The sequence below is a fragment of the Buteo buteo genome, chromosome 11 (genome assembly GCF_964188355.1).
Source record: "Buteo buteo chromosome 11, bButBut1.hap1.1, whole genome shotgun sequence".
Taxonomy (NCBI): domain Eukaryota; kingdom Metazoa; phylum Chordata; class Aves; order Accipitriformes; family Accipitridae; genus Buteo; species Buteo buteo.
This window is the reverse complement of record NC_134181.1, coordinates 36,100,966-36,128,568: the sequence shown is the minus strand read 5'-3', so window position 1 is coordinate 36,128,568 and position 27,603 is coordinate 36,100,966. Positions and strand designations below refer to the sequence as shown.

At 41.0% G+C, this 27,603-nt stretch overlaps 1 protein-coding gene across 12 annotated transcripts in view; it reads right to left on the bottom strand.

Moving 5' to 3' along the window:
- Positions 1-27,603, bottom strand: part of FBRSL1 (fibrosin like 1) — a 558,388-nt gene that overhangs the window by 178,327 nt on the left and 352,458 nt on the right. For all 12 annotated transcript variants that reach the window (XM_075041518.1, XM_075041524.1, XM_075041519.1 and 9 more), the window contains one exon: positions 8,913-8,942. In XM_075041518.1, the coding sequence (XP_074897619.1) occupies positions 8,913-8,942 (30 nt within the window). The remainder of the gene's footprint in view (positions 1-8,912; positions 8,943-27,603) is intronic.

Sequence of the window (27,603 nt, the reverse complement as noted above, 5' to 3'; positions counted from 1 at the left end):
TCACACAAAATGAGAGGAAATCCATCAAAATGCAGAAACTATGGAAGACTATTTAAAAGTCAAGAAAGAAATCAAGTGAACCTTTCAGATTGAATTTTCAGGCACTACAAAATCAAATGTGAGCCATTTGCTAAGAAGAACACCTTACTTGTCAAGAAAAATGCAGCTGGTTAGAACTTTGTATTAAAGAACATCAAGAAATGTTCAAAAGTAGAAAATACTAACTGGAATTACACAATCTTTACAGTACATACAGAGAAATTAATAATCCCTAATATGGAATCAGGAGTGATATTCTAGCTGGAGCTTCGTGATGAGGGAAAAATACCATGTTTGCAGGTGATGTCTGCTGTGTACTGCATCAAGGGTGGGCAGAGCAGAGGAAGGTTCATTTCCCCATCCCAGGTGCAGCGAGGGGAGGAACAGAGCTTGCTCCACTGGCACAGGCTTCCGCAGTGCTGCAGGGATTAGGAGGGAGTGGGAGAGGCCGGAGGAAGCCAGCCTACACCATAAAAAATGACTGGCTCACCCCTGGGTAGACCTGGAGCTGAAGGCTCACAGGTGAATGAAAGACAAAGACTTTTCCTTGCTGATGTGAAGAACTGCGTGGAGCTGGTGTGTCTGTACTGCAGCCAGCACTAGAACTAAGGGGTGACCCTGCTGGGAGCAGAGGGAGGCTTATTTACAAACATTTTAATCTCTCTCGCTTTGAGTTTTCTCTGTTTGAAAAGTACCTCACTTTGGTTTGTGTTTGTGAAAGCCAGGACTCTAGCTCTTAGGGACTCCTGCCCCTGAGGGTGTACAGCAAAGGCTGGGCAGCACCAGCTCAAACATCTCCCCTGACTCAGGGTGCCATGGCAAGCCCCTTACTGATTTTGCAGACAAAAGCAGCAGTTGATAAGCAGCTGCTAAGTGAAAACAGCAGCTGCTAAGTGTTAGGAGACTCACCTAGGCAAAAGAATACCCATTTTAATCATGACGCTTTAGGTAAGGGTGAATTTTCAAGCAAGGTCAGGCAGACATTACTTCTAGTCTTTACTACTGATCCAAATGTTGTTGCTGCCTCTTACATATCTGGAAAACTCCTGTAGCGAAACCGAGTTTGGATTTTATTGCAAATTGGACCCAGAAGCAAGAACCGTTGAAAAGCTACAAAACCCAAAGCTGACTCTTGGGCCATCCTTGGGTTGTATTCTTTACGTCTGCATAGGACACACAGTGCTGCATACTATGCTCTTGTGTATTACTTAATGTGGTAAAACAATTTTTGAATACAGTAATGAGAAACTTTGCAAGCCAAATGAGGGCCTGCAATTGCAGCTATTGGAGTATGTATCCTCCAAAATTCTCATCTTCTTGGCATCTTTACGGTTAATTAAATCATTCGATTTAATTAACTGAATTGCCTAACTCAATTGCCATTTCCTATCACCTGCCTACTACGTTATGTTCTATCTGATCGCCTTCCAAGGAGTTACTGCCATTGCACAGGTAGCTCTTTGGATTTATGGCTACGTTATAATGGTGTTTCTTGATGCAGGCAGACAGCTGTACAAGATCGCTCTCTTCCCTGTTGCCTCAGATCTTAAAAGTTTCTTTACAAGGTCCCTGGTAAGATAAGATAATGCTCATGGATGGGGAACTGGAACAGGGAGACGTTAAACAATAGAGAAAGCAGAGAGCTAGGGACACTCCAACTGCCAGCGACAGAACTGGTATTATCCTGTCTTGCCCAAGAGCTATCCATAAGATCTCTTCCATCCTTTTATGTGAGTTAATGATGGATTTTTGTCAGCAAACTAGAAGGCTCTCCTCATTGTTTGCTCTGAAATTTTTTTTTCTGCATTTTCAAGAATGAATATGGACACCACAGACTCAGCTTGTTATATACAGACTAATGTACTCAAAATTTGAGTTTTTGTCTGGATAAAAGAGAAACACAAAATCTCAGTAGGAGGGGAGAACATTGGTGCTGAAGCTTTGTGTCTATTTAATTTTTTTAGTTGCATTCTTGCTTCACTTAAATACAAAGGTCAAGAAAGGCCATTGTTACCAATATTTTTTACTAGAGTTGCAGACCCTCTTGTTGGGAAGGTCAACTTGGAGGGTTCCTTTCCCTCTGGAAGTGCTTACAGGGCCCAACTCAATTGCCCTAACTCTCAGTGGGAACCTTTATGTCTGCTCTGTGCACGTGGTGGGTGGAACGATGGAAGCTGAGGGCATGCCAAGACTCTCCCCCATCTGGCATTTCCCGAAGAGCGACTGAGTGAATTTGGTATGCAGTGGGCTTGGAGGATGCTATTTTGCTGGTGAATCTGTTCATGGAGAACGATGAAATAAAATAAATTCACTGAGTGGTGAATTTTTGTCTTCCTGTACTGGCAATAACATTACATTTGCCTGTTTATAGCACCCGAATCTTTCAAGGGCTACAAGGTTATTTTAAATTCAATATTTTCATATTGTGTAAAAAGCAGATCTGTTTTTAATAACAACATGCAGCTTGTCTGTCAAACAGAGACTTTCTTCCATTAAGAGAACTAACCACCTTTACCCAGTTATTATTGTATGGGAGTCAGGTTTCTCACTGGTTTTCACTCCACATCACTGGGTTTTCAGTCTGTAAGAATTAAGCCTTAGAAGAAACACTGATTCTGTTTATATATGTGCATGCACATGTGTATATGCTATACTACTGCACGCTGCTAAGCCTGCAACACAGCCCAGGCACACGCTTCTACAACTGCATTCAGCATTGCTGTCCATAAGCAAGAGCACACGACGGTAAAAGGACCACTTAAATACTGCCTGAAAACCCAGCTGGGAAGTAACTGGCAAATGGAGACTTCTCGTTATTAGTCACAGCTGAAAACTGTCATAGATTGAAGTGTAATGCTAACAGAAGTGCAAATACTGCCACGTGAAAGCCCTTGGTTCAATTCCATATTTGATCTCTCCCTTCTGCTGCAACCAGTAAGAATTAGGACTGCTGGAGAAGTACCAAGCTTCATTTCTCAGAGAAAGGGACAATTTAATGATGGACAAAACCAGTTTGGGGACCTTGGCCTGGGTACGCTTCAAAAATAGCAAGTAACAGATTACCTGAAGTGGGAATGAAACTTCCAGCCTCACAGAAGTAATAGACTTATCAGATGGAACCCACTTTTTCTGTTGCTAGATAAAATGTGAGGAGCAAGAGGAAAGAAGCCTCCAGCAATAGTGCTACCAATAATAGTGCCTGTGGACTTCAAATGAGTGGCACTGAGGGGTCCAGGGACTGAAGCTTATTCCAGCCCCACAAGATAACACACTGATGTTGTATTGGTGCATTGACAAATGACGCCATGAGAGCAGAAGTGTAAAGATGCAACAAAACACACAGAAATTTGGATCGATGTGGGATCTTTGGGAACAGACGCTGCACAGTTTGGCTTCCCCTCCCCCACTGAACTGCACCTCAACTTCCAAAGTCTTTCATGATCCCCTTCCCTAGATCACACCTTCCCTGACTGCCAGCACCTTGACACAGCTCTTCCCTCCCTGGGCTTCAGCAGCTCCTGTCCGCTTTGCTCCTGCCTCTGTAACCGCTGCTGTAATTTTGAGCAGTTTTTAAGATCATCTTCCCTGAACTTCTTCATCTGGTGTCATGGGGCTTTGTTTTATTTCTGGGTAATCTCATACGCAAACACACATATACAGAGTGACCACTTCCACTAGAGCAACTCCTGGTTCTCTCTTCATTATTACATCCCTTTCTCCTGCTGCCTAAGCTATGATTTTTCCTGTGGGCTTGTAGACACCCTTTCAAGGTCAACACAGCTGAAACAGAAGTGGTAATTTAATTCCCCAGATCTTCCACATAGTTTCCTCTCCTCATTGCTCCCGCTCTTATTACTTCCACCTCTCATTCAAGCCCATAGTTCTCAGCACACTCTTTGACTCACACCACTCCCTACATCTTGACATCCAGCCTATGTTTAAGTCCTGTATATCCTTTTTCTCTATAACATAATGAACATCTTCTGTTCATCCACACAACTATATTCTTGGTCAAGCTTTCACTACCTCACCTTTCATTTACCATTTCATCATTTCCTCTGGTGATGGCGGATGTAACTGTGTCCTCACACGAAAGAAAAAACTGCCACAAGATCATTTTCCTAGTCTGTGGCTTTGCTCCCTACACAGCTTCCCACTTCCTGAACTGCAGACTATCACTCTTCATGTTTTGACACTTTCACAGCTTACTTCTTCTTCCCAACACTGACACTCAGTATTGATGTAAACTCTCATCTCTCACTGGTCTGACTTGATCACCCCTTTGTTAAATTTTCAAATAAGCACCTCCCTACTACTTACCACCGTGCCTTTCGCTACAGAGAATAACTTCCCATTCATGGCCATAAAGCTACCTGATTTTCCCTCTCAAATGCCTCCTAAAACCTTCCCCTCTACCTTAATACCTACAAAACCAAAGCTGGACAACAACAAGGCTGCTGACATACTGAAACAGTGCTGCTGTTAACAGTGGCCCCCCATTTATCTGAGTCGCTTCGCTCTAATCTCATCCTTAAGCCATGAGCTGTTCTGCATCTATACAGCACATAGCAGGATGGGAACCCAGCCCGTGGTGAAGTAATCATAGCACTATCGTGTTGCTCTTCTCCCATGTATCAAGTGCTAAATCGCACCTGCTCGTGTGCTGCTGCATGCTTCCAGGCACCTACTGGGACTCAGAAATTAGCACAGCAAACAACAGCATGGCAAGGCTGAATTCATATCGCCGCAAGCAGGGCCTAATAAACTCACTGTGCTGTTGCAGAAAGTAGTGTGAAAACGCTGTTTTAGAAACCTGGCTTCAAAACTTTTTGCTTCCATCTTTTATACAGCTTTACCTGTCTCAAAGGTTGCTTGCTACAGCTAAAACAATTTACAGAACAAATATACAGTAAATACTGATTCAGCTTAGAAATACAGTGTCATTTTTTGTACATCTTACTTAGCACACATTAAATCAAGGAATGCCTGATATCTAACCCCTGATTTGGAGAGCTTGCTTACGCTGCGGGGACATGTAATTAAGCTGACAACCCACAATTTCACACACAGGAGACAGAAGTCCAAGACTGAAAGAACATGAACACTGAATTACTTTTAAAGAAAGAAACAGGCTTTTTTTTAATGCAATCTTGAACACTGTTATTAAAAAAATGAGAGCAACATTTTGGAGTAACGAGCAGAGATTACTCATTCCCTTGTTTTACACAAGTTGACTTTTGGCTTTCTGCAGAACACCATTTAACAGAGCACATTACCAAGCTGCTAGCCACTTTTCACAGTGACGCTAAAGCAGGTAAGAGACAATAAGTGGAACTGTTGATGGTTTATATTACTCTATTATGTTAATGTTCACTAAAGTATGCCATAAGCTCTCTCATTACATGTGTATAAACCAATTCTCTGTGGTGTTATTCCTGTGCTAAATGCTGTAACTACATAAATCTTGAATTAATGGAGACTTTATAGTTCCTGAAAATGAAGGGTAATTGCTATCTGTTAATGCTGTTGTTGCTATTAAAGGAAGTATATATTTTCAGTAACAATGTTTATGGACCGTGAGCCTCACATCGCAGCTATTGCACAGTGCAGAGATAGTGTAATACGATTATCACACTAACTCCCTTTCTCTCCCTCCTCCCTCACAAAAAGCACAGTATCATTTCCACAGCTTCGACAAACTACCCTGCAATTCTCCTAACAGTTGCAGAGTCCAAATGGATGTCCTTCAAAGAATATACAGTGAAAGAAACAGGAATTGCATTTCCATCTCTGGGAACAAATGATTTGCTAAGTTTCTCGCTTGGTTAAATGGCTGGACAGCTCACTTTATTAGTTTGGGTATCTCAAACAGTTCTTTGAGAAGCGCGTGGTGACAGAATGATAGGTGTGAGAAAGTATCATCCCACTTACTTCCTTTGAGATTTCAGCAGTGATGCAGAAGTGAAAGGCTATACTTGGCCAGAGACAGTGCTCAGAAAGTAGATGGGTTGGACAAGTCCCCAGCCTTGAGCTCCTCTTCTCCGATTATTAAAAACAGCAGCGCACTGTTTGGAAACACTCTCACAATATGCTGTAAAACTGTACCTTGCACTAAAGTAATGGCTCCTCGATTCTGCTATACCATACGTATGACTGACTATGCTCAATTACTTTTCTCCCCTGGAGTCCTGCACAACACTGCACAAGGAAAAAACCAAAACCATCAGGAGTGTGTTTATATTTTTCAATGCAGTGAGGGTAAAGCCTTAATTTTACTCTAACGTCTATGTTTTAAAACATTAAGAGCTCAATAGCCCATATACCTATGAACTAAATAAATAGTGGATAATTAGTAGCATGGTATAGAGAGAGAAGTAGGAGGTAGGAAATTTCAGTTTTGCTTCTAGCTCTATCACTGACTCAGTTTGTACTTGTACGTGAACTTCTTTTTTTCCTCTGTTTTTCTCATGAGTTATATACAGACGACAGTGATCCGCTGTTTATGACCAACAAAAAGTGTGATGCAAATCAAAAGTACATTAGTAATTCCTGCCCTGCCCTTCATTAGTGCCAGGGTGCGTAGGTGTACCTAGAGAAAGCTGCTTCTTGCTGACCAAGCAGGAAAGCAGGATTGTTCTGTAGTGCTGTGAAATGAAGCTGACCCGTCATGTAATTCGGGAAGCCTGATGCTGGCCTCGACAGTACGTTGAATATTCCATCTGGCTGCAATAGCCAGAGAGCATTATTAGAAGATACATTTTGCCAATACATGGAAGGGGGAAAAAGCACTCTTCAGTGTAATCCCTCAGGACATTCACGCCAATATTTTTATAACTCCTTGTTGCATCAGCCAGGCTAAGTTTTAGACAAATACTGAACGTGTTTCCAAGGGAGTACAGTATGTCAGGTATCAACAGAGCCAGGCTGCCCTTGTGTTCCCCAACTGGAAGGCAATGTTGCATTTACATTATCCCCATGAAAGGTTTGAAGCCTCTTCACTTCAGCCTTGGTAAGTTTACATGCATGTGCACACATCCTTGCTGACAAGAAAAGCAACCCTACTTAATTCCAGAGACCTATTTAATAGAACCGATGTCATGTCTCATGTCTCTACAGATCAGGCAAGAGATAGAAAGATGATGATCTTGTGCTGCTCTCCTTATGAAGAAAAGAAATGTTATTAAGGTGGAGTCACCTTAAGGAGAAAGTAGGTAGGAAATACGTGAGCCTAGAAGGTCAAATTACAGTTACAGATATGTAAAGAAATGCCATATTAATGGTAAGGAACACTGTAATAGCCTTTCATTTGCTGTAAAGGACAGTAAGTTACCAGCCAAACACAATGCAGCTTCCTCTGAAGGTAACCTCAGATCCCACATTCTGAAAGCTAATCAATGTTGTTCAGATTTCAATTTCTTCTCTACAAGGTGAAGTCAAACCTAATCTAACAAACGTCAGTCTCCGATGTAATGCCGCTAGCTGGGTCTACCAGTGTAATTTAGATAATCATTAATAGCATAGCTGTATAATAAAACTACATGTCACTTACAACTTCATCTGAGGTTTGACTGGCAGATCTTTAAACAGTTTTCTAAGTGATTGCTTTTACTTTCTTTGATTGGGCAGTCTAAGAAATGTTTTAACCCCATGGTATCTAAGCTTTTAGGGAATAATTTTTTTTACCTCACCACCCTTGCTATCAGCTCTGCTGCTGTGTAACCTTGTAAGAAACAGAACTCGGGGGATGGTGGTGGTTTCAGGGAGTGACATTATACATATATACACATACATAAAATAAAATAAAATATATACAGTATCTTTCATTCAACATACATGATTTAAATGTTTCTCTTCACTCAAGCCTTCATCTCAAAACACAGCTTTTGCCATACTCCAGGGATATTTGGTATCTGATGGGATTTTTAAAAGAAGTTGAAGAAACCTTAATGCTTCCCAAGCTCTAACAATATTTAAAAACAGAATAAGACTTAACCAGAAGAAGCTTTTAGTGTAGTCTCTTGAACTCATGGTAACCTCCAATGTATGGCTGCGGCCAAGTGTGCTGCCAAGGAGACAGGGCTATCTGAAGTCAGCCTTTACTTTTGTAATGCTGATCCAGTAGAAACCTCCGTGCCACAGCTTCTCATGAATGAATGCAAGAGACTGGACAGCCAAAATATAATAAAAGTTTGATGAAGATCTAACCTGAGACTGCCAAGTTCGATCTGCCAGAAGAGAAGTCAGCAAGGGATACTAAGGTCTTTTATACATTTGATGCTTAAAAGCATGGTGCAACTGTTGCTACATAGAAGGACTTCTCCGTTTTCCTTGCAAAGGTGAAACAAGAAATCTCTCTACAAAAACACACAACTACAACCTTTCAACGACAAACTTCTGTACCCAAAAGAAGGTCAGAAAAATCATTGCTCTGTAATAAATATGCATGCAACGTGACAAAACACTCTTTGACAGTTACCACACTGCCTTTGAGGGTAGGTACCAGTTGTCCCATCTTCTAAACTGATTACAAAATTGACATCTTCAAAGGTTACTATAAATAAAATATGGGCTCCTGACAAGTTATCGGAGGAGACTTCCTCTGAAACAGCACTAACGCTTTGACTTGGGTCTCACCGAATGCTCACATAATAATCAAGAAGGACTATTATGTTAATGGAAGTTTCTTTTCTGTAAACAAAAACTAGTGAAGATCACAAAGCACCTGATCCAATGTTTTTTAATTCAATTACAGGTATTTTTAAATTTGACATGAAGACTGAAGGAAAAATATTATTTTCAAATTCATTCTTATTTTGACTATGAGGGAATTTCCAAGGTAGTAAAGCACATGAAAGAAGAAAATTCAGTCTTACCTTATCGTCAATATCACTCTCGCTGTCACACTGTGGATTAGAGAGAGAAAAAAAAGATTTTGAGAAACACCTTTATGTATAGGGATCTTTTGCATCATCCTCTTAAATCTTTAGGATAGCTGTTTATGATGTTCTCAGTTCAATGAAACACACTTTTGATGTTTGCAGTAATGCCTTTTAGATTGCTAGCATAAACCAGACAAAGCCAATTTCTCCCTTCTTATACAAAAATATGGTATACTCTTACTTGGATGGGGGAAAGCTAACTTTAAACAAAAAAGACAATCAGTGATGCATTATAATAACAACTGTAACACGAATACCACAACAAAAAGCATGCCTTTTTACCATCTCAAATTGTGGAATATATAGTAACAGTTTTGCATTGCTTCACCTTGATAAGCACTTTGTCATCTAACAAGGAAACTGTGAAACTGGCAATCAATTTCTAATTTAATGAGTGGTACCAAGAATAGTAATTAAAATACATCATAAATTCTGGTACATTTTTTAGTTTGAATGAGATCACGATCCCAGGAGGAAGTGTTTACTTAAAGAGTTTTAGAGTGTAATCTCTTACAGCCTCTGAAAATGAAATGCTCTATTTTCACAGCACAAATGATGGAACGATAACTTGAGCACTGAACATTTCAGGACATGCACATCTTGTTGGCTGGAGCTGAGAAAGATTTATGATGGGGAACAAAAATAAATCTCTTGGTGTCTGCTATACTGACAGAAAGTGGCCGGTGCATTTTGTAGCTTTTGTGCACAAAGGGAACGCTCTCCTTCAGCCAGCCGCTGATGGCGATGGTCCGGGTGGGTTTTCGTAACTGGTGGCACCCTATCGAGTTCATTGGTTCAACAAGAGGGGACTCTGCAAGCCAGTCATGACAAGCTACAAATGTGGAAATGGTCCATGAGAATGCACATGCTTCAGTGTCATGAATGTAAAAGAAGGAATAGATCTGTTTGGTCATTTTGTCCAGCTCCTGCTCCTCATGGAGCAGGGAACTTTCCTGTCACATCCTTTTATCCTGAAGTTACAAAGTAGAAATTTCAGCTGTTACATTCCTAGTTTTCTGCAGGCTTTTGCAAGACTACTTAATCTCTTCTTCTGTTTGGCACATAAAATGATTGACCCCAAACACTTGAGGAACCTTTTACTCTTAAATTCTCTTTAACACACCGAGCACATGAAGAACCATGCTACAGTGAAGGGGTCTCCCACAGTGATTCTACTGTGAAGACTGCTCAGCTTCCCAACTGACTCCTTATTTCCATTTAACTGCAATGGAAATGCTTCGTTTATGGAACCTGTTTTTCTATAGTCTTGACTAAGCAGAAATCTTTTTCTTTCAAAATGAAACTGTTTTACACTGCCCCACCTGATCCACAGCAGGTTTTTCACAGAGAAATCCAACTGTTTAGAAGGATGCACACAGATCTAATTGTATCTGTAACCATTTTGGGACAAAAAGAACCTGAAGCAAAAATGGAAGAAATTACAGGAAGGCAGGGTACTGCTCTGCAGGGGTCGGGGAGCAGTGGGTGGGCAAGTCCTGTGGGAATAACCAGTGCTAATGCCAGCAAACTGCACTAAGCCCTAGCCAATTACTTTGTGCATGGAAGGCAAGAACATCAGAGAGCCATGTCTTTAGCAAATACCTTCCCGTAAGCCATTGAACCTTTTTTGGGGACTTTTATTCTGTGACTGAGTTTTATGAAAATTATTATAGGAAACACAGTTTCTCTTTTTTCACAAACCAGACATTCAGATCAAAAGTAAAATCAGTCCTGATAAATCATTATCATCACCAGCTGACTCTTCCGTGCCACATAACCATGAACAATTAGAAGTCTCTGCTCTGGGCCCGGAATGGGACTAATTGTCCATCACCACTGAGACATGCTGAAACAGGTTTGCTGGGCAAAGGCTGCACCAGTACCTGCTGCATTTGTGCTTGCTCAAGACAGTGCTAATTCATGGTGACAAAGCAACACATTCATCAAAAACAAGGTGGGGGGGTGGGGGAAGATGCAGTCACAGCAGTACACTTGTTATTATTTACATGCGCCTGAGAAACGCTGGCTGACTCAAGGGAAGTCTTTCACCTCCACCCGGGGGGCTCAAATCAAGTCAGAATGCTACAGGGAGCGCACATTCCCCCCAAATTACTAGCATAATTGAGTGGGTCATGAAGACCATGTTATTTCACCCTTTAAATCTGGTCTACACTAAAGTATCCTAAGTTACCATTTTAATCATTGTGCTCATTCAACCTGCACACTCATATTTTAGAGGCAGAATATTTTGATGACATGGTTCAACCTGCACAGTTCAGACAAAAGCATGTTACAATGGAATTACACCTATCACAAAAATGGCGTAAAAATTAGTTAGTACACTCAGCCCTGCGTTGCTTAAAATTGTATGCTTAGGCAACATCAACACAAGTTTTAATTCTTACAGAGTCAAAGAATGATACACTGAAGTAATAAAAAAATCAAATAAATTAAACTCAGAAATATATTGCCTAGAAAACATTCAAGATTATTAAAACTCAGACCTTTTGCCTATGAGCTCTGGTTTAATAAAACTGCAGTACTATACACCTTAATAAATTTAGCTTAAAAATATTTGGGAGCAGATGTAAACAGTTCTGGAGAACTTTAGTAACCATTATTATTCAAATACAATGTAGTATGTTAGTCTTGCTCTCTTTTTTTCTAACAAAACTTGTCTTCCTATTTCTTACTGCATTATGATATTTAAAAAAGAGGACAGGCTTTTTTTTTGTTGAAAACAGATTTGACCTCAAAAACTTGTATGCCTATAATGAGTATAAAAACCTATTACAGATGGTTTGCGTTACTGAAAGGTGCAGAACTGTTTTATTTAGATGCTTAATTTTGCTTTGTAGCAATATGCAACTTTGTCTCATGCAGACAAGTGAAAGTTGCAAAAAGCCAGCGAACCATCAAATCCACATGCTAAATTTTATAAACAGACATACAAATGAAGCAAACATCAGCTCTCTGAGGATACATTTTTCCCCATTCAGGATCTGTAAATACTCCATAATTAATTGTTTTTAAAATGGAAAGGACAGCAAAGAATTTTGTTTCATTTTAGCTTACATCTTCCTTACTTTAATCATGACTGCATCAGTCTTGCAATTGAAGAAGTCAGCGGGGCCATGGATGCAGATCAACACATGAAGACAGCTCTTTGTGGACACAGAGCCCACTGTGCAGCTGTGACTGCAAGACGGGTGCTTTAAAAACCGTATTTCTGACAGCAAGTTGCATAATTTCTTGTTAGCCCTATGAAATAGCTGTCCTCTCCCACCTCTCCCAGCCACGTAGGACCCACTCATGCACACAAACTGTCCCTGTATCGATTCCTACCGTGTGGCTTTTAAAACACCAAAATACCACATCTTAATCCACGTGAGAATGAAGTCCCAAACCAGCCCAAAGCTACTAAGCAGTCTATATGCTGAGAGATCATGGGAGAAGAATTAACATGCCATTATTTATAAAATTTGGATTTCTGCTTAACATACAGCATCCTGGAAAATGGAGAGCTTGAGACTCATGGCTACCAATCCATGTTAATCTCCCACTGACTCCTGAAGAAAATACAGCCAGCTTTGGTGGAAAAAACCCCCAAGCTTCAGAATTCACTTAGGTTCTCTTCTTTTTATTTTAAAGAAGCAGGCTCCCACATTTGCATCGAGAAACAGGAACCCACAGGCTGCTGAACACGCAACGGCACTGAAAAAAACAATGACAGCAAAACCAAACCCGCCCGGACAGATCTGTGAAAAACAGAACCGCTGTTGGCCCCTTCCCTTTGCGGGGTGCATGTGTGTGTGTGTTAAAAAACACAATTTCAATGGGCTGGTTCAGTTTCTGTGGTAACAGCCTTCAGTCTCCGCGCACCCACTCTTCTCCAGCCTCCTCGCCTCCGCCGCCCGCCCCTGCAAAGCCCTGGGTCGACAGAGAGACGGAGGCCGGTGGGTCGCATTGCCGGGATGTTTAAATGAATAATGAAGCGATACGAGAAACTCTGGCTTGACCCAGAGGATTTTCTATGTCTTAAAAGACAACTTATTCTGGCCTGGTGAGGAGGAGGCCAGTGCTGCTCCCTCCTGAGGGCCAAGCGGGCCAAGGCCGCGCGGGCTCCTCCGCCACCCGGCCTGCGCTCACCTCCCACGCAGCTGTTGTCGGAGGGACAAAAGCCCTTGTCAAAACAAAAAAGTTAAAGAAAATGTGGAGAATGGCAACTGTTGACAGCTACGGGGGTTCATTGAAAGACAAAAGCTTCAATTACCTGGATTTTTCTAAAGGGCTGTTAACACTCCTGGTCTATAAGCGAAACTGTAAACAGCCATTGTGCCGGGTTCATAAAGGCTCCTAAAAGGATTATTCACTGGGTTGTGCCAATTGCCTCTCAATTCCACCAAGAATGTTTGCAAAGCCAACCCCTAATTGTGCCGCTTTTTGGAAACAATTTCTTGCAGTGACGGAATCCAGTCAGGAAAAGCCTCCCATGAGGTAAAGTTAAGCAGAAGCAACACACAATTCAGCGAGAATCGGCTCTGCGCCATAAAAAGGCCTTGCCCCCCCTCCTTCTGCCCCCTTCTGCCCCACAGAGGAGGACGTGGGCCCTCCACCCGCGAAGACCCAGTGCCAAAAAGACTCTGCCAAACTGGCCGCGGGTTCACCAGGACAGGGCACAACCTGGTGGCTGCTGCCAATGGAAGTAGGGAGTGAAGCAGGGAGTGAAACAGTGAGAAAGCCGGCACTTTCCTAACCTCCACCTAAGCAACTCCACCACCCCCTCCGTCCCACCTGTTCCCCTGTTGCACCCAAAGGCCGGAGGAATCAGAGACAGAACTCCCATATGTGTAGACCAGGCCCTGTGGCTTCTTCTTTTTTGATGGCTGAGGTGGAAATTCACATTTCAAGACCCCCGTCCATCATGCCTTTCCCACCAGGCACTGAGTTACCATGCCTTCCATCGCTTGCTTGTACAAATCATCTCAACAGGAAAGAAAGATGGACTTGTGGCTGCTGCAGAACACAGTCAATGGCGTATTTGGAGAAGGGCCTTCTCCTACCACGGAGACGTAGATGCCACCAGTAGCACACCTGCCTGCACTGAACTGAAAATAAACCTGGAATCCCTCTCTCATCCCAAACAAGCTAAGGTTGAAACAGGAAATACGAACATTACCCGCTGTGGTTCTCATGACACAAGCATAAATCAGATCACATAACAGCATATGCAGAGGTTTGTGTCACTGCAAATAAAGCTAGATCTCCACTACAAAGGTCTTCTGGTGGACCTAGGCTCAGAGGTGTTCAGTAGTGTCATTGCTGGCTCTATCACAGCATTCGGGGAATTAGCACAGCTGCAGAGTGTTTTAGCCATGTAAGTTTAGGGGTTTTGAGTGCAGAAGGGGAGCAGGTCTCGAACGAGCTATGCATAGATTTTTCCAAAAAAGCAGCATCCGCAGAAGACACATGTAGGCTCTGTGCTCCAGGACACCTCCACTGGCATCAGGCTCCTTGCAATCTATATTAAAATTGTTTGTGCTATGATTTTAGATGTTTTCTGGTGAGTTTAAGAACCACGAAAACATCCTTTGACTCTTTTCTTACCCCCCAGCATTTCAACTTCCAGATCACCCAGTTGTTCTTCACATAAGAAAAGCACTACATTGATTCACATGAAACCAGATACTCACATAAAGTGCCTCATGCCAGGAACAAGAGCTCCAAGAAATGAAAACAAAAACAACCCAGGTCTCGCAAGACTGCAACAAGATTGGCAACACTTGGGTGTTATGTCATCAGTTGGGGCAGAGAAACACTCTGTTATCTGAAATGGGGCCACATCCTCCAAGCTTTTGAGAATTGCACAGAAGTCACCTCCTTTTATTCACGTAAACGCAGTATCTCCTATTCCACCCCAAACCAGAGGTTTATGATCTAGATCGTGACTACACAGCCTGAAGGCCCTAGGGCCCCATTGTGCCAGACACTATACAGCACAGAAGTTAGAGGTTCCTGCCCAGACAGCTGACAGAAAGGCTTGTTTTTTCTTTGCACACAAACACACATACCTACAGATGCTATTTATATTATGATTAAGCAGAGGGTGATAGACATCTAAGCTAGCCGTGTGAAAAAACAGATCCCAGCCTGAAGGGACTTGTACCTGCAATTAAAATTGTCTGGGGCAGTGTAAGGCTGAGAGAAGAGGAGGCAAAAATATTAAATATACAGTCTATAATATTACAATGCAAGCCGGCAGGGTAGAATATATATATGTAAAAAGTTGCATAGAATATATGAACAGCGTAGATACCTACAGAGCTTGCACACCCACTCACACGGTCCCAGAGGATGGCCATGTTACTGCTATCTTATTATTTCCAACCATATTTAGTTACCGAATTTTCCTTTAATAGGCTCAGGGAAGCATTAGACTTAAATCCTGGTTTGTTAATGTTTCTTTTAAAGGAAGAAGTAAAATCAAGCCTATTATTAAGAGCCCTCCCCCTCTCCCTGTCCTCTGAGCTAACTTCCCAGGAGCTGCTCGCAGCAGCAGCGCGTATGGATGTGCACTTGTGTGTGCAGGGGGAGGGTGTTGTTTCCTATTAAGTCTGGCATCGGATTCATGTCTGCAGGGGCTTGCTTAAGATGATAGGAAGAGAGAGTTTTATCATGAGCCAGACTGACAGAAAAGCCTGCTAATGGGACTTGAGGCATACACAGGAAAGAAAGTGCCAAAACATTAAGCTACCGCCAAGTGTCAGAGGGCCACTGATTTATTGCAGCAATTTTGCCACTGTGTCCTTTATAAGGTCCCACAAGTCCTTCCTCCTGGCAAGAAGCTGTGAGCTGCTGCAGCTCGGGGAGAAGTTTAGATCCAGAGCGCAGAAAGTGTCCAAGCGAAAGGCGGGGGCCGGGGGGAGGACGGAAATCGAATGTTGACTTGAACTTGCCCCAGGCAGCAGAGTCCTCTTAGCTCCACTGCCTCCCTGACAGTTTGATGAAATGAGTCAGGGCCTCCCTATGGCTAGACCAGCTCAGGCTTCCAAGTGCCGGGGTAGAGCTGTAAGAAACAGATTGAGCCTCAGGGCAGCAATTTTTTTTTTTTCTTTTTTTTTTCCCTTTCTCTCCTCAGCATTTGGCTGGGGGAAGGGGGAGGTTATGAGCACTACAGATGTATAGGCTGAGCCTTTGTCTGCGGAGGGGGAGGGTGAGGGGGAGAGAGAAGAACAGCAAGAGAGCATTAGCTATGGCAGCCGAGAATAGCCCTGAGCACTATAACTAATTTTGAGGGGCAGTGATGCATTGTACGGGCTATGTGCTGTTTGGTCTGAGGGGGCCCCTGTTGTGAAGCAGCAATCAAGAGGACATTTTGTTAAGTGACCAACAGCTGTCATCTGCAAGCCCAGAGTAGGGAAGGAGGGAGTAAGGGGGAGGGAAAAAGAAAAAGAAAAAAAAAAAGAAAGAAAGAAGGAAAAAAAAAAAGAGCATTTGTCCCTTGGAGGCAGAGCACATTAATCCACCAATCTGCCACAGCTTTAACTCTAAAAGTGCTCGGTGCCTCCAAAGAGCCGAACTCCACTCCATCAGCTGCCCAGAGAGATGGGTACCTCCCGCCCTGCTTCAGCCTGCCAGACGCAGGGAGCTTCCCTACCTCTGCAGGTCGAGGAACCGACGCTAAAAATACTGTTTAAGTCTCTTTTCATTCCATAAAATTGAGTTGATCTGCTGCAGCTTAGGGTCAATCCCTCAAGGACTGTTTTTTCCCCCCTTCCCTTTTCCTTAGCACTCATAAATTAATCAGGAAGACCCTGACTAAGTCATTTCATGCTGTACAACATAAAAGAAAGTCCCCTGATGATCCATGCAAGGATCTATTAAAAGCGGGAGGAGGGAGGGAGGAAGGGTTAGGGAAGAGGGAGGAAGGGGGGGGGGGGGAGGAGGAAAAAATCTCAACCTTTTTGATATTTTAGGATAAAAGCTGGAGGACTTTGTTACAAATTCTAGCCAACATCAAAACACCTTAAATAATTCAAAGAACATGTTAAAGGGAAGAAACTGAATGTTGCTCTGATGTTCAGTTGATGCAACGCAGAATATTACCCAAAACAGCACAGCCTGTTAAGGGAGACAGCAGCCTTGAGCATTCCAGTTCTTTAGAAAAATGTCAGAACCTGTAAAAATCATAATTTCCAGCAACTTTTTTTTTTTTTTTTTGCATGATATAAACTCAGCGAGACTGAAATGTAGGTTTCTGACAAGCTGTTAACAAGACAACTTTAGAAATCTGTCTGGAGCTCTCAGGGAGATGGGCTGCCATTTCACTGCTTCGAAGAAGTTCATGACATGACAAGCAAAAATCAGGGAACAGAGACCTAAAAACCATGGTGTAATTTTCATTTGCTTCTGTCGTGAAAGAATTCAAGCAGAAATATTAGAAGGCTGCACAACTAAAAAAGCCAGCAACTGGAAAATCATTGCTGTGGTTTGACAAGCACATCTTCTATGCTAAAAATGGTTTCTTTATTATTACACATATATACAGGAAAACACTTTTGGAAAAAAAAGGGATAATCACAAATTATTCCTTGAGATCTACAAAGTAAGAGCTACAGCTGCCTACTTTCAAGCCAACTCTAAAAATGACCTAGTTCACGGGCAAGAGTGACCAAGCTATCTTGAAAAAGCTGTAAGAGCCACCAGTTTTCTCTGGGTTTCCCAGATCCCTGCCCTTCCCCCCCATAGGAAAGGTAGAAATATCTTTCCATAATGCAATATTTTACTGGAGCCTACACAGAAGAATGCTGCTACGTAAGTATTTAATAAAGACACATTCCTTAAAAATAGAAAAGTCAGCATTCAATGCCATCTACACAGCAATGTTTGTACCACATTCAAGAGAGGCTTTCCAGCTAGTTTACCATATTACACCTCCTACTTTAGGCCTTAATATACCAGTATAATGCTTTTCCATAATTTTTTGGATGATTTAATGCTGTCTTTTCCAGACTCAATCTATTCTACTCTATGGTTAGAAAAAAGTAGATCAATAGATCAATCGATTGATCTATCTATCTATCTATCTATCTATCTCCATATAATAGATCTATTTCAATATATAATAGCTCGCTCTCCCTCTCTCTCACTCTTTAGACTTATACTAAGTATTTAATGGTAGGTTGATATAGCTGCCTTGAAGTCAATTTAGTGATTGTGATTGACTCATTATATCCATGGTTGCAGAATCTTGGTACCCTTGGGATGGATGCTTTGGGAAACCCAAAGAGAGCCAGCTGCATACATACAATCTTATGCTTAATTTCAGCCCATATTTGCCAAGAAAGAGAGAGATTGGACAGTGCAGGAGGTCATTTTCACTTGTAACGCCTATGACTGTACCAAGGGATAATGTGAATTATGGGCCAAATTTAGCCCAGCATTTGCGAGGACCGCACAAATAATGAACTGAAGCTTTTTCACCTCTTTCCTATTTCAACTCATTTCCACATGGCTCCAGTGGTGCAATCCTACAGCCATGCTTGGGTAATTGAAAGGACAGTGCACGCAAAGTTGAATGCCTGACACTGCATTTCACCAATTTGCGAAATGGAGGAGACTCTGACAAGAAAAGAGATGCAGTTTGCTTCTCTTCTGAAGTGCTCACAAGTTCTTTTCATTCTCCCCTCGCTTGGGCATTGTGTCACCTGTCACTCATTTTCTTTTCATTAGGCAGACACTCTTGGAGACATTACAGCTTCAGTGCTGTATATGGGTTTTCACTAAGGAACCAGAGAAACATCAGTTACTTTCTTATTCTACAGTTTTAAGCTATGACTAATGCCATTTGCTTGCAAGAGACATCTTGCCTTGCTGCCTGCTCTTTACCATGCGCCTCCTGGCTTGGAGCGACCCGGACCCCCCTGTCCCAGCTGCTTTGGTCCTTCATGCTCTCCAGGGAGGAGCAGAAACCAAGAGAGGATTTGCAGTGACTCACAGCGCAGAGCAGCTTTAATTTTGTTTAATACAAGGATGCCTAAACAGGATATGTCCAACAGAAGAAAAGTGGCTTAAAGTCCATTATTTACAATGAGAGGCTGCTGCAGTTTGGAGGGGGAGGTTTTTAAAAATTTTATTTAAAAATTTCTTTAAAATTAAAGAGGAGTTTAGGACTTAGCATGGATAGAGCCAAAAGCCACTTTAACCATAACGAACTGTATAGTAATTCCCCACTTACTATAAACATCAGTTTTCTTCTCCTATTTGGACTGCAAATCTAGTCCATTACTACGCCACGCCATTATGGAGTCACCAAAAAGTACTCGGCCACTACAAAATAACAGGTTTTGTTAAAGTACCCCCACTCTAATGTAAAGCATTTAGTTATTCTCAGTTCTCTGACTCCATGGTATGTGACTCTGTTTGGAGGTTTTATTTACGTATTTATTTAGTGGACAACATGCATGGCTGTCTTTCCTTGGTGCAGAACCATTATTAGTTGCAGGAAGCTGTTAGAGGGAATTTCAGCATGGAACTTGGGAGGAAAGGCATTTCTTAATACCTTAGTATCCTGCTTAGTAACAGTTACCCTCCAGAACGAGGGTGATAGATTTCTGGTTATGAAACTTGTTGAGGTTTGTTACAGCTTATTCACACGAATGTTTATTTTATTTCTTTTTATACACACACACTCTCTTTTTCTCATGCTACCAACTTCCTTCTTCCTTACTTCTCCCTGTAAGTCCAAGCGGTGCAGTGAAAAAAGAACATACCAGGCTATGCATGAAGACATCCACCTGATGACTCTACAGTTCCCGCCCTAAGTGTATCACAGATTTTTCCATTCAAATGCAAGCTGGACACTCAAACATTTCTAACATGAACACTCAGAAGTGGGGATTAATTTCATGGTCGGACATGGCATCATTTAGGTATGAAGGCAAATCTCCGCTGTGCCTTGTAACCATTTATTCTGGACCTGGCACGATGAGTGTGCTGAAGCCAATTTGAATTCAGCTGGGGTGAAGCTGGGGTGACAGGCTACACACCTTGAAACATACCACTATGGTGCTGTATCTAATATTTCAGCACACCATTCAATTAGGAACTTTGGACTTGGAAAACAACCTAAAGCACCTACTGTGTTCTCAACATCCATTAATTCAGCGAAATGAAGTACAGTTCATTTTTAACTTAAATGAATATAGGAAAGCTATGTGAATCAGCTGCTTTGTTTTGCTGAAAGCTTTTAGCCACTACGAAGGGAAGTCCCTGTTGCTGTCAGGGACAAGATTTACAATACTTATCTATAATTAATATAATAATTAATATTATTTAATTCCACTGCTATTTAACTCATAGCATGGTTATGTTGTTGTGGCTAAAAAATATAAAGCTTACAATAGCTACCATTAATGTTTGCATTATTGAACATTAAAATTCAAATCTGGTAAAAGATTTAGCACAAGAATTGAGACATCTACAGAAGACCTATTCCTCCAAGGAAACTCTCAGAGCATGTGCTTGCAGATTTCAACCACTGCTTTTAAAATAAACCTTGAGGGATGGATGCCCCACTTGCCACAGGCAAGCTACCCTGGAACAAAGAAATTCACCAAGATAGAAATAAAAGAGATTGGAAATACGAAAGTAAAAACACACCTCCCCCTGCCAAAAATCTCCAGCAGTAGTCATTAACATTAATACAATGCAAATTAAATCTTTTCTTTTCCTTTCATTCTATTTAGATCTTAAAAATATTAAAGTAGGTAAGTCTTGGAAGTGAAGGACAAACATTGCCTAGGGCATACATATGGGTGTCTTCAGTATAATCTAAGGCATACAGCAGAGGCTGCAAGCTAATTTGATAAGAAAATAATGTAGTTGGTTATTCACTCTTACAAAATTATGCCTTGACAAAGCTAAATATAAAAGATTCAAGGCCTACGCCATTAGCTGGAAAATACTTCTTTGGACCACTAAATGACAAACCTTTAAGCATTAAGCAATTTTAAAGAAATATACTTGCTACTTCAGGTGAAGTTGTAAAGTCTCCCCACTACCTTTGTACATCTGCTCCTCTCTTCCAACCCCCCTAGATACTCATTTGTTCTTGTCAGCCCCCAAAATATCAACGATGGATGTAAATGTAATGATCTTCAAGATGGAGCCTCCTACCTCCCTGTTCTGCTTTCAAATTCCAAAGGTAGTTTGACCAGCATTGACCTCAAAGATCAACACAAGGGCTGGTAGTACATGTTGAAAGATGGGAATGGAAGTATCCTTAGCTAAACCATCCTGAAACTTCTTGAACAGGCTCGAGGACATTTATCCTTTCTGTTGTCTACACAGATTTTTTTTTATTTGCATTTTTCTTCCACGACTGACATGGAAATGCTCAGTTGTGTGGATAGATGTCATTTATGAATAGAAGCTCCAACACGCCAAAGTCTTTCCTCAGTAGTGACAGCCCCCTGTATGACTAATCCAGACTGGAGCGATTAGCGAATAAAAGAAAGAGGAAAAATCTCAACAGGAGGGGAAATAAGAGAAAAATAATAGAAGACTGAAAAGCAAGAATGGAAAAAACAAACTTACTGCACTGTGGACCAATAATAAGATGGGACTACAAACACTGTCTGTCTAGGAATGAACTCTATCACCTTTAATCAGTAACCATTATTACTAGCATGATGATAAAACTGCTAATAATTAGATGGAACAAACCATTATGTATTTGTCATGGAGTAAGAGTACATTGAATTACAGAAACTTTTCATTTTCCAATAGGTTATTATGAACAAAGGTGAATGTTTCAATCTGTTTGAAAAACTAGAAAATATCCCACTGTGTTTTAACTCCTCTCAGTTTGTGTGCACTGGCACGATGAAGGAGACAGGTCTTCCTGCTCTAACAGGACGTGCGGCACAGCCAGTAGTTCTTTTTTCACTTGTGATTTTTGCTGTATCAGCTGTGATACACCAACCAACTCACGTGTGGTTTGCAGCCACATGTAGCAATAAAATGCATAAATAGCAACTCATGATAATGCTATTATTAGTATGTGTCACTACTGCAGATATAATAACAACAGGGGTTTTCATGGACTGTAGAGTAATTAGGTGTCTTTAAATATGCTTTAAAGCCTTTTCATGGAGCTAGAGTGTGGGAAGGTTCTCCTCAGCATTTATGCAAAGTACTTGTACAGATAACTAAAAGCTCAAGAGCTTCTGGTCAGCTCTTAGCAGCACAGGTTGAGAATGACAGGGTCTCATGCTAATCAATGTGCATTAAAAAAAAAATAATCTTTTAAATTCACACCTAACACACTTTTGTTTATGAAGCAGAAAGAGCATTCAAAACAAACCACTTTGTTAGCTCAGCTGGCTAATGAAAAATTGCCACAATTACAAAAACAAATCTTTGTTTTCAATTTTCAGTAAGCAAAGCTTTAAAAGAACAAGCTGCTCTTGAAAGCATGATAGCTTTTTTCCCTAAAAAAGGAAAGAAAGAAATCCTTCCTAGCAACTGCAATTATGATACTTTCATGTCAAATGAATTATATTACTGAAAATAAATCTTTCTAAGATGCACAAGAGGGTTATCTGGCTCCAGTCAGACTTATGCATTACTGGTTTTATATGTTGTACTCTACTTGATTAATATATGTAATCAAATTATATTGCCTTCCACTGTGCTCTCAAATTCAAGGCTATAATGTTTTCAATGACAAAGTTCATAGAGTTGTATAAAAATGTACCTCATGCTGTACCAGCCCTTTATTGCTGTAGTAAAACACCATTTTCAATTTAGTAATAAGTGATATAAAACAGAGTGTCTTGATTGGCAGGGTCGTATTCATTATGCAGTGCCCTACGACACAGCACAGTTCAGAATGGAAATTTAAGGACAGAATCTACCACAATCTCAGGTGCTGATACTTCAGGGAATAAAATGATTCCTTTTTCATGAGTTGTCCAAAGGAAGGACAAGGAATTGGACACAAAGACACCCCCACCCCCCCATATTATACACACACACATATATGGAAGGGAGAAAGGGGCAGGGAGAGACTCCTCATAGCATGTTACCACTCCATACAGGTTTTCCTGCACTGCACCCAATCCTATACTACTGCTTACCACCTGGAATAGGAAAGGAAAAAAAAAAACCAACAGAAAAAGAGGAAGCATGACAGTCTGGATAGCAGCAAATACTGGAGAGCTCTTCCTGGCTCTGCCACTGCCCTGACTTGTGACCAGAAGAAAAATTTCAGGGCTTTGTGATTCTGAGTGTTTAACTTCAGGTGCCTTAATGAAGTTGCGTTATCAAGTGCTCTTCACTTTATGAACATCAGGATTCTCTAAAGAGCTGTAGATTACACTGGAAAAACTGGTAAAATCTGAAGTTTGTAGCTACCTTTGAACATGTAAAACCTAACTCTTCCCTTCCTTCTTTTCCCTTCTATAAATCAGAAATAATGTTTACCATATCCGTAAACCATCAAACGAACCAATCTGTGAGTTCTATACAGGCAAAGTATTCTGATGAGCCTTGTCATCACTACAAACACTATCTAGAAGAGCAAGAATTATAAAGCCATTTTCTGCTGAACTAAATGGCAGAGATATTGTTAGCTGGTATCTTTTCTAAGCATGTATGTTGAGCAAATGATATGATCAGGAAAGACAACTCTTGGACTCAGGAATTAGTAATGTTATCTTAGTTTTGTTTCCTTGGCAACTTGACCTTTCATAATTTGCCCAAAGGCAAAATATGGGCAGCATATCCCTTTCAAATCATACCTCAATAATCTTGTGATTAAAAGCATCACCAGAATGTGGCCTTGCCGTAAGATGGAGAATTAACGACTCTCTACTAAATGATCCACTGATGTTGAATCTAATTTAAGTAGCCTTGCAAGAATATTTAACACTTAATGATAGGCTCTGTATTAGAGTAGGTTTAATCTAGGATGCAGCCACAGATGTCATAAGAAGGAATTAATCAGCATTGCTTCCACTAAAACAGAAATGCAAAATTGCTGAACAGAATGTATTAGAAACAGATTAAAGAACTGGGACTTAAACATAAAAGAAACAGAGCTGATGCCACCCTCAGAGAGCTAATTTGAAATACAGGAAAACTTAATTCGCCTTTAACTGAAGAATTGGGGTGTTTGAAGTTACTAGAGAGAAGCTTGTGTTATCAAGAAGGAAAGAAAGGCAGATAGTCTTTCCCCTTATCAATTAAAAATGAAAGCCCAACCCAAATATTAATGCCTGCCTCAAAATCCCAACAAAATAAAGTTATTGATGCCCTAGGGACAATTGCTGCATCCTGCATGAAGCTCTATACTCAATGAAGTGCTGTGGAAGTTTCACTGATTTGGAAAACTCCTGCCCAATTTAGGTAAGTTACCTTTCAGAAAATCAAATCTTGGAAATAGGGAAATATAGCCTATGGTTATTAAAATGCTTGCATTTGGGGGAAAATATAAAATATGATATTTGCAAATTCACTCTAATCTGCCTATATAGAGAGAACTGGCCCATCCAAAGGTTTGCGTAAAGATCTACATTGTTGCTTCAGACAGTTTATCATCTCCCCTATTACTTGAGGACTTCATGCTGCCCACAGGGTTTACACTGCCCAGTCTCTTTCATTAACAAAGACAGGTTAGAGTATAAAGCCAGAAGGGACCACAGTTCAGAGCATCTATATAGCACAGGTCATTAAATTTCAACCAGTAACTCTCCTCTGTTCTTGATTTGAGTACTGCATTCTGCTCTGGGCCCCACAGCATAAGAAGGACGTGGACCTGTTGGAGCGAGTCCAGAGGAGGGCCATGAAGATGATCAAGGGGGCTGGAGCACCTCTCCTGTGAAGACAGGCTGAGAGAGTTGGGGTTGTTGAGCCTGGAGAAGAGAAGGCTCCAGGGAGACCTTATAGCAGCCTCCCAGTACTTAAAGGGGGCCTGCAGAAGAGATGGGGAGGGACTCTTTAAAAGGGAGTGTAGGGATAGGACGAGGGGTAATGGCTTTAAACTGAAAAACGGTAGATTTAGATTAGATATTAGGAAGAAGCTCTTCACCGTGAGGGTGGTGAAGCACTGGAACAGGTTGCCCAGAGAGGCTGTGGCTGCCCCATCCCTGGCAGTGTTCAAGGCCAGGCTGGATGGGGCTTTGAGCAACCTGGTCTAGTGGAAGGTGTCCCTACCCATGGCAGGGGGGGTGGAGCTAGATGATCTTTAAGGTCCCTTCCAACTCAAACCATTCTATGATTCTAAGATTTGAAGACATTGAGAGTGAATCCCCTAATCCTATGAATCCTTAGAAGCACATGTCATGGATTAAATATTGCATGCTTAAAATTTTTGAGTTACAGTTAAAGTTCCTGGTAATGATGAGGACAACCTAAGTTTAGCACAATTATATTTCTCCTGAAAACATCTAGGAATGTGCTTAATACTCCAATGGCCTGATACAACTACCGCACTCTTGATTTACTATCACTGCTATTAAAAAGGGTTTTGACTGGGTTGAGTGGTCCTTCCTTGAAAAATTACAAAACAACCTAGCTTTGGTCCCAATTTTCATTGATAGCCTAATAGCACATACAAATCATCTCAGTGCTTGTTCCCAAATTAATGAAAAACTTATATAAAGCTTTGATCTTGATGGAAGAATCCATCAAGACTTCCCATTTGTCTCTCTAATTACTTGCTTTGATGCTCACGGCTTGCAATCACTGCATAAGTTAATGTCCTGAGGTTGCCATAGCTACCATTAGCAAAGCAGAACGAGACACATTGCTCTGCACATAAGCCACCTTTGCTAGATGTTTGCTTCTTTACCCTGGATGTTCCTCCACCAGCAACGGTATAAAGGTACTCCTGTACTGCACCAGAAGTTAATAAAATAGTTGCTATTGATTTTATTACAAATGTCACGTGTAACATTCACTTTTTCTTTCTCTCTTCTGCTCATAAACTGGAAGTTTTGAAAGCAGTGAAATGGTTAGAAGACAAGAGTGCAAGCAAGGACTGAGTTCAGTTCCTAACTTGAACAACAGTTTGCTGTGTGACTCTGTGTGTTGATTTTCTTGACTCTTGAAGGACAGCAATGATGCATCTTCCATCACACAGTCCTGTTTTGAGAACACACTGCTAAGAACTGATGAAGAATATGTGTAATAATATTCCCTTTTCATAAAAAATTTGCTTGAATAGAGTTCCCTCTATTCCTACAACTTTCTGGTTAGCTAAAAACCTTTCATTAAACCTCTACGCTTCTCCTTTTTTAATAAAGGACACTGAACAAGTAATGACACATAATATACTTCAACATTACTAGTAATTGCTCATTGAAAATAAGAAATGAGAAATCGCTTTCTTTTATGCTTATCTGATGACCTCTAAGGACAATGACGTGCATGATAAATGCACAGTGTGGTGTATTTCCTCATTTACTGTATTGATCTGATTTAAAGTAATGTCAAGAAATGCAGTACAAGCCATTAAGTGCCCACAAAAAGTATATTTTGCTCTAAAGTGTGTTTTCGTAACTTTAGTCCACACACAAGTTTTTGTACTTTCTGCAATTAGTTCACAAAAGTTTTCAGCACAATCTGTTCTCAGAAGTTTTCCACTCTAAAAAAGGTGACAAACAAATGAAATATCTGAGTGGGAACCAACATATTTCAAATAACTAACCAAGGTTGACTGAAAAATTCCTACAGCAACAACACAATACTGCTTATTTTGGTTATTAGGAAGATACATCACTTCAATATTCCGTTCCTGCCAAATTTTTATGCATTCTTTTAAGCGTATGAACTCTAAATCTTTTTTGTTCTGAATACGGTATTTTCCTATGGGAGGTATAGTACACAGTAAGTATGGAAAGTGAACATGTAATTAGCATGGTAACATCTAAGCAAATTACATCATGCTAGATCAGAAATAATCATCTGAGCACAGCCGGCATGAATTACAAGTTTCCACAGTGCTCACTAACCTGAAAACCTGGAGGATCCTGAAGCGCCTACCAGCACCCTGGCACCTCAGATGCTCTACTGCTCATTATCGACCTATGGTGTTTAACACTGCTCCACGAGGATCCGTCTGAAGTTTGGACGTCACTCGGGCACAGCTTTTGCAATGAGTTGTAGATGGGGGGAAATGATGGAACCAGGTTCTAAATCCTTCCCCGCAGTGAGAGAGCAGGACACTTTATTAGGTGCTCTCTTGCTAATTTTCCTCACGATTAAATTTGCTTATTTTCCTCAAGGAGTGACTATTAAAAATAAACCTACTGTGGTTTTATTTTTAGTAGATCCTGTAGTTAAGTCACACCTGACAAGCTGTGAATCAGAACCATTGCACTAGCAACAGGGTTGCATTTGTAACAGACAGCCCTAGCATAGTACTAATGCTCTTATTAAATGACCCACTATTGGTATCCTAAGAACTTCTGACTATTTTATTTAGAAACAAATAGCAAAGAGAGAGAGGGAGATTCCGAATTAATTAAATGGGTTTAGTGAAGAAGAATCAATTTTGGCATGAACACTACACCTTTTTTTCTTTTTTTAAATTAAGCCAATACTACATGGTATTTAGCAA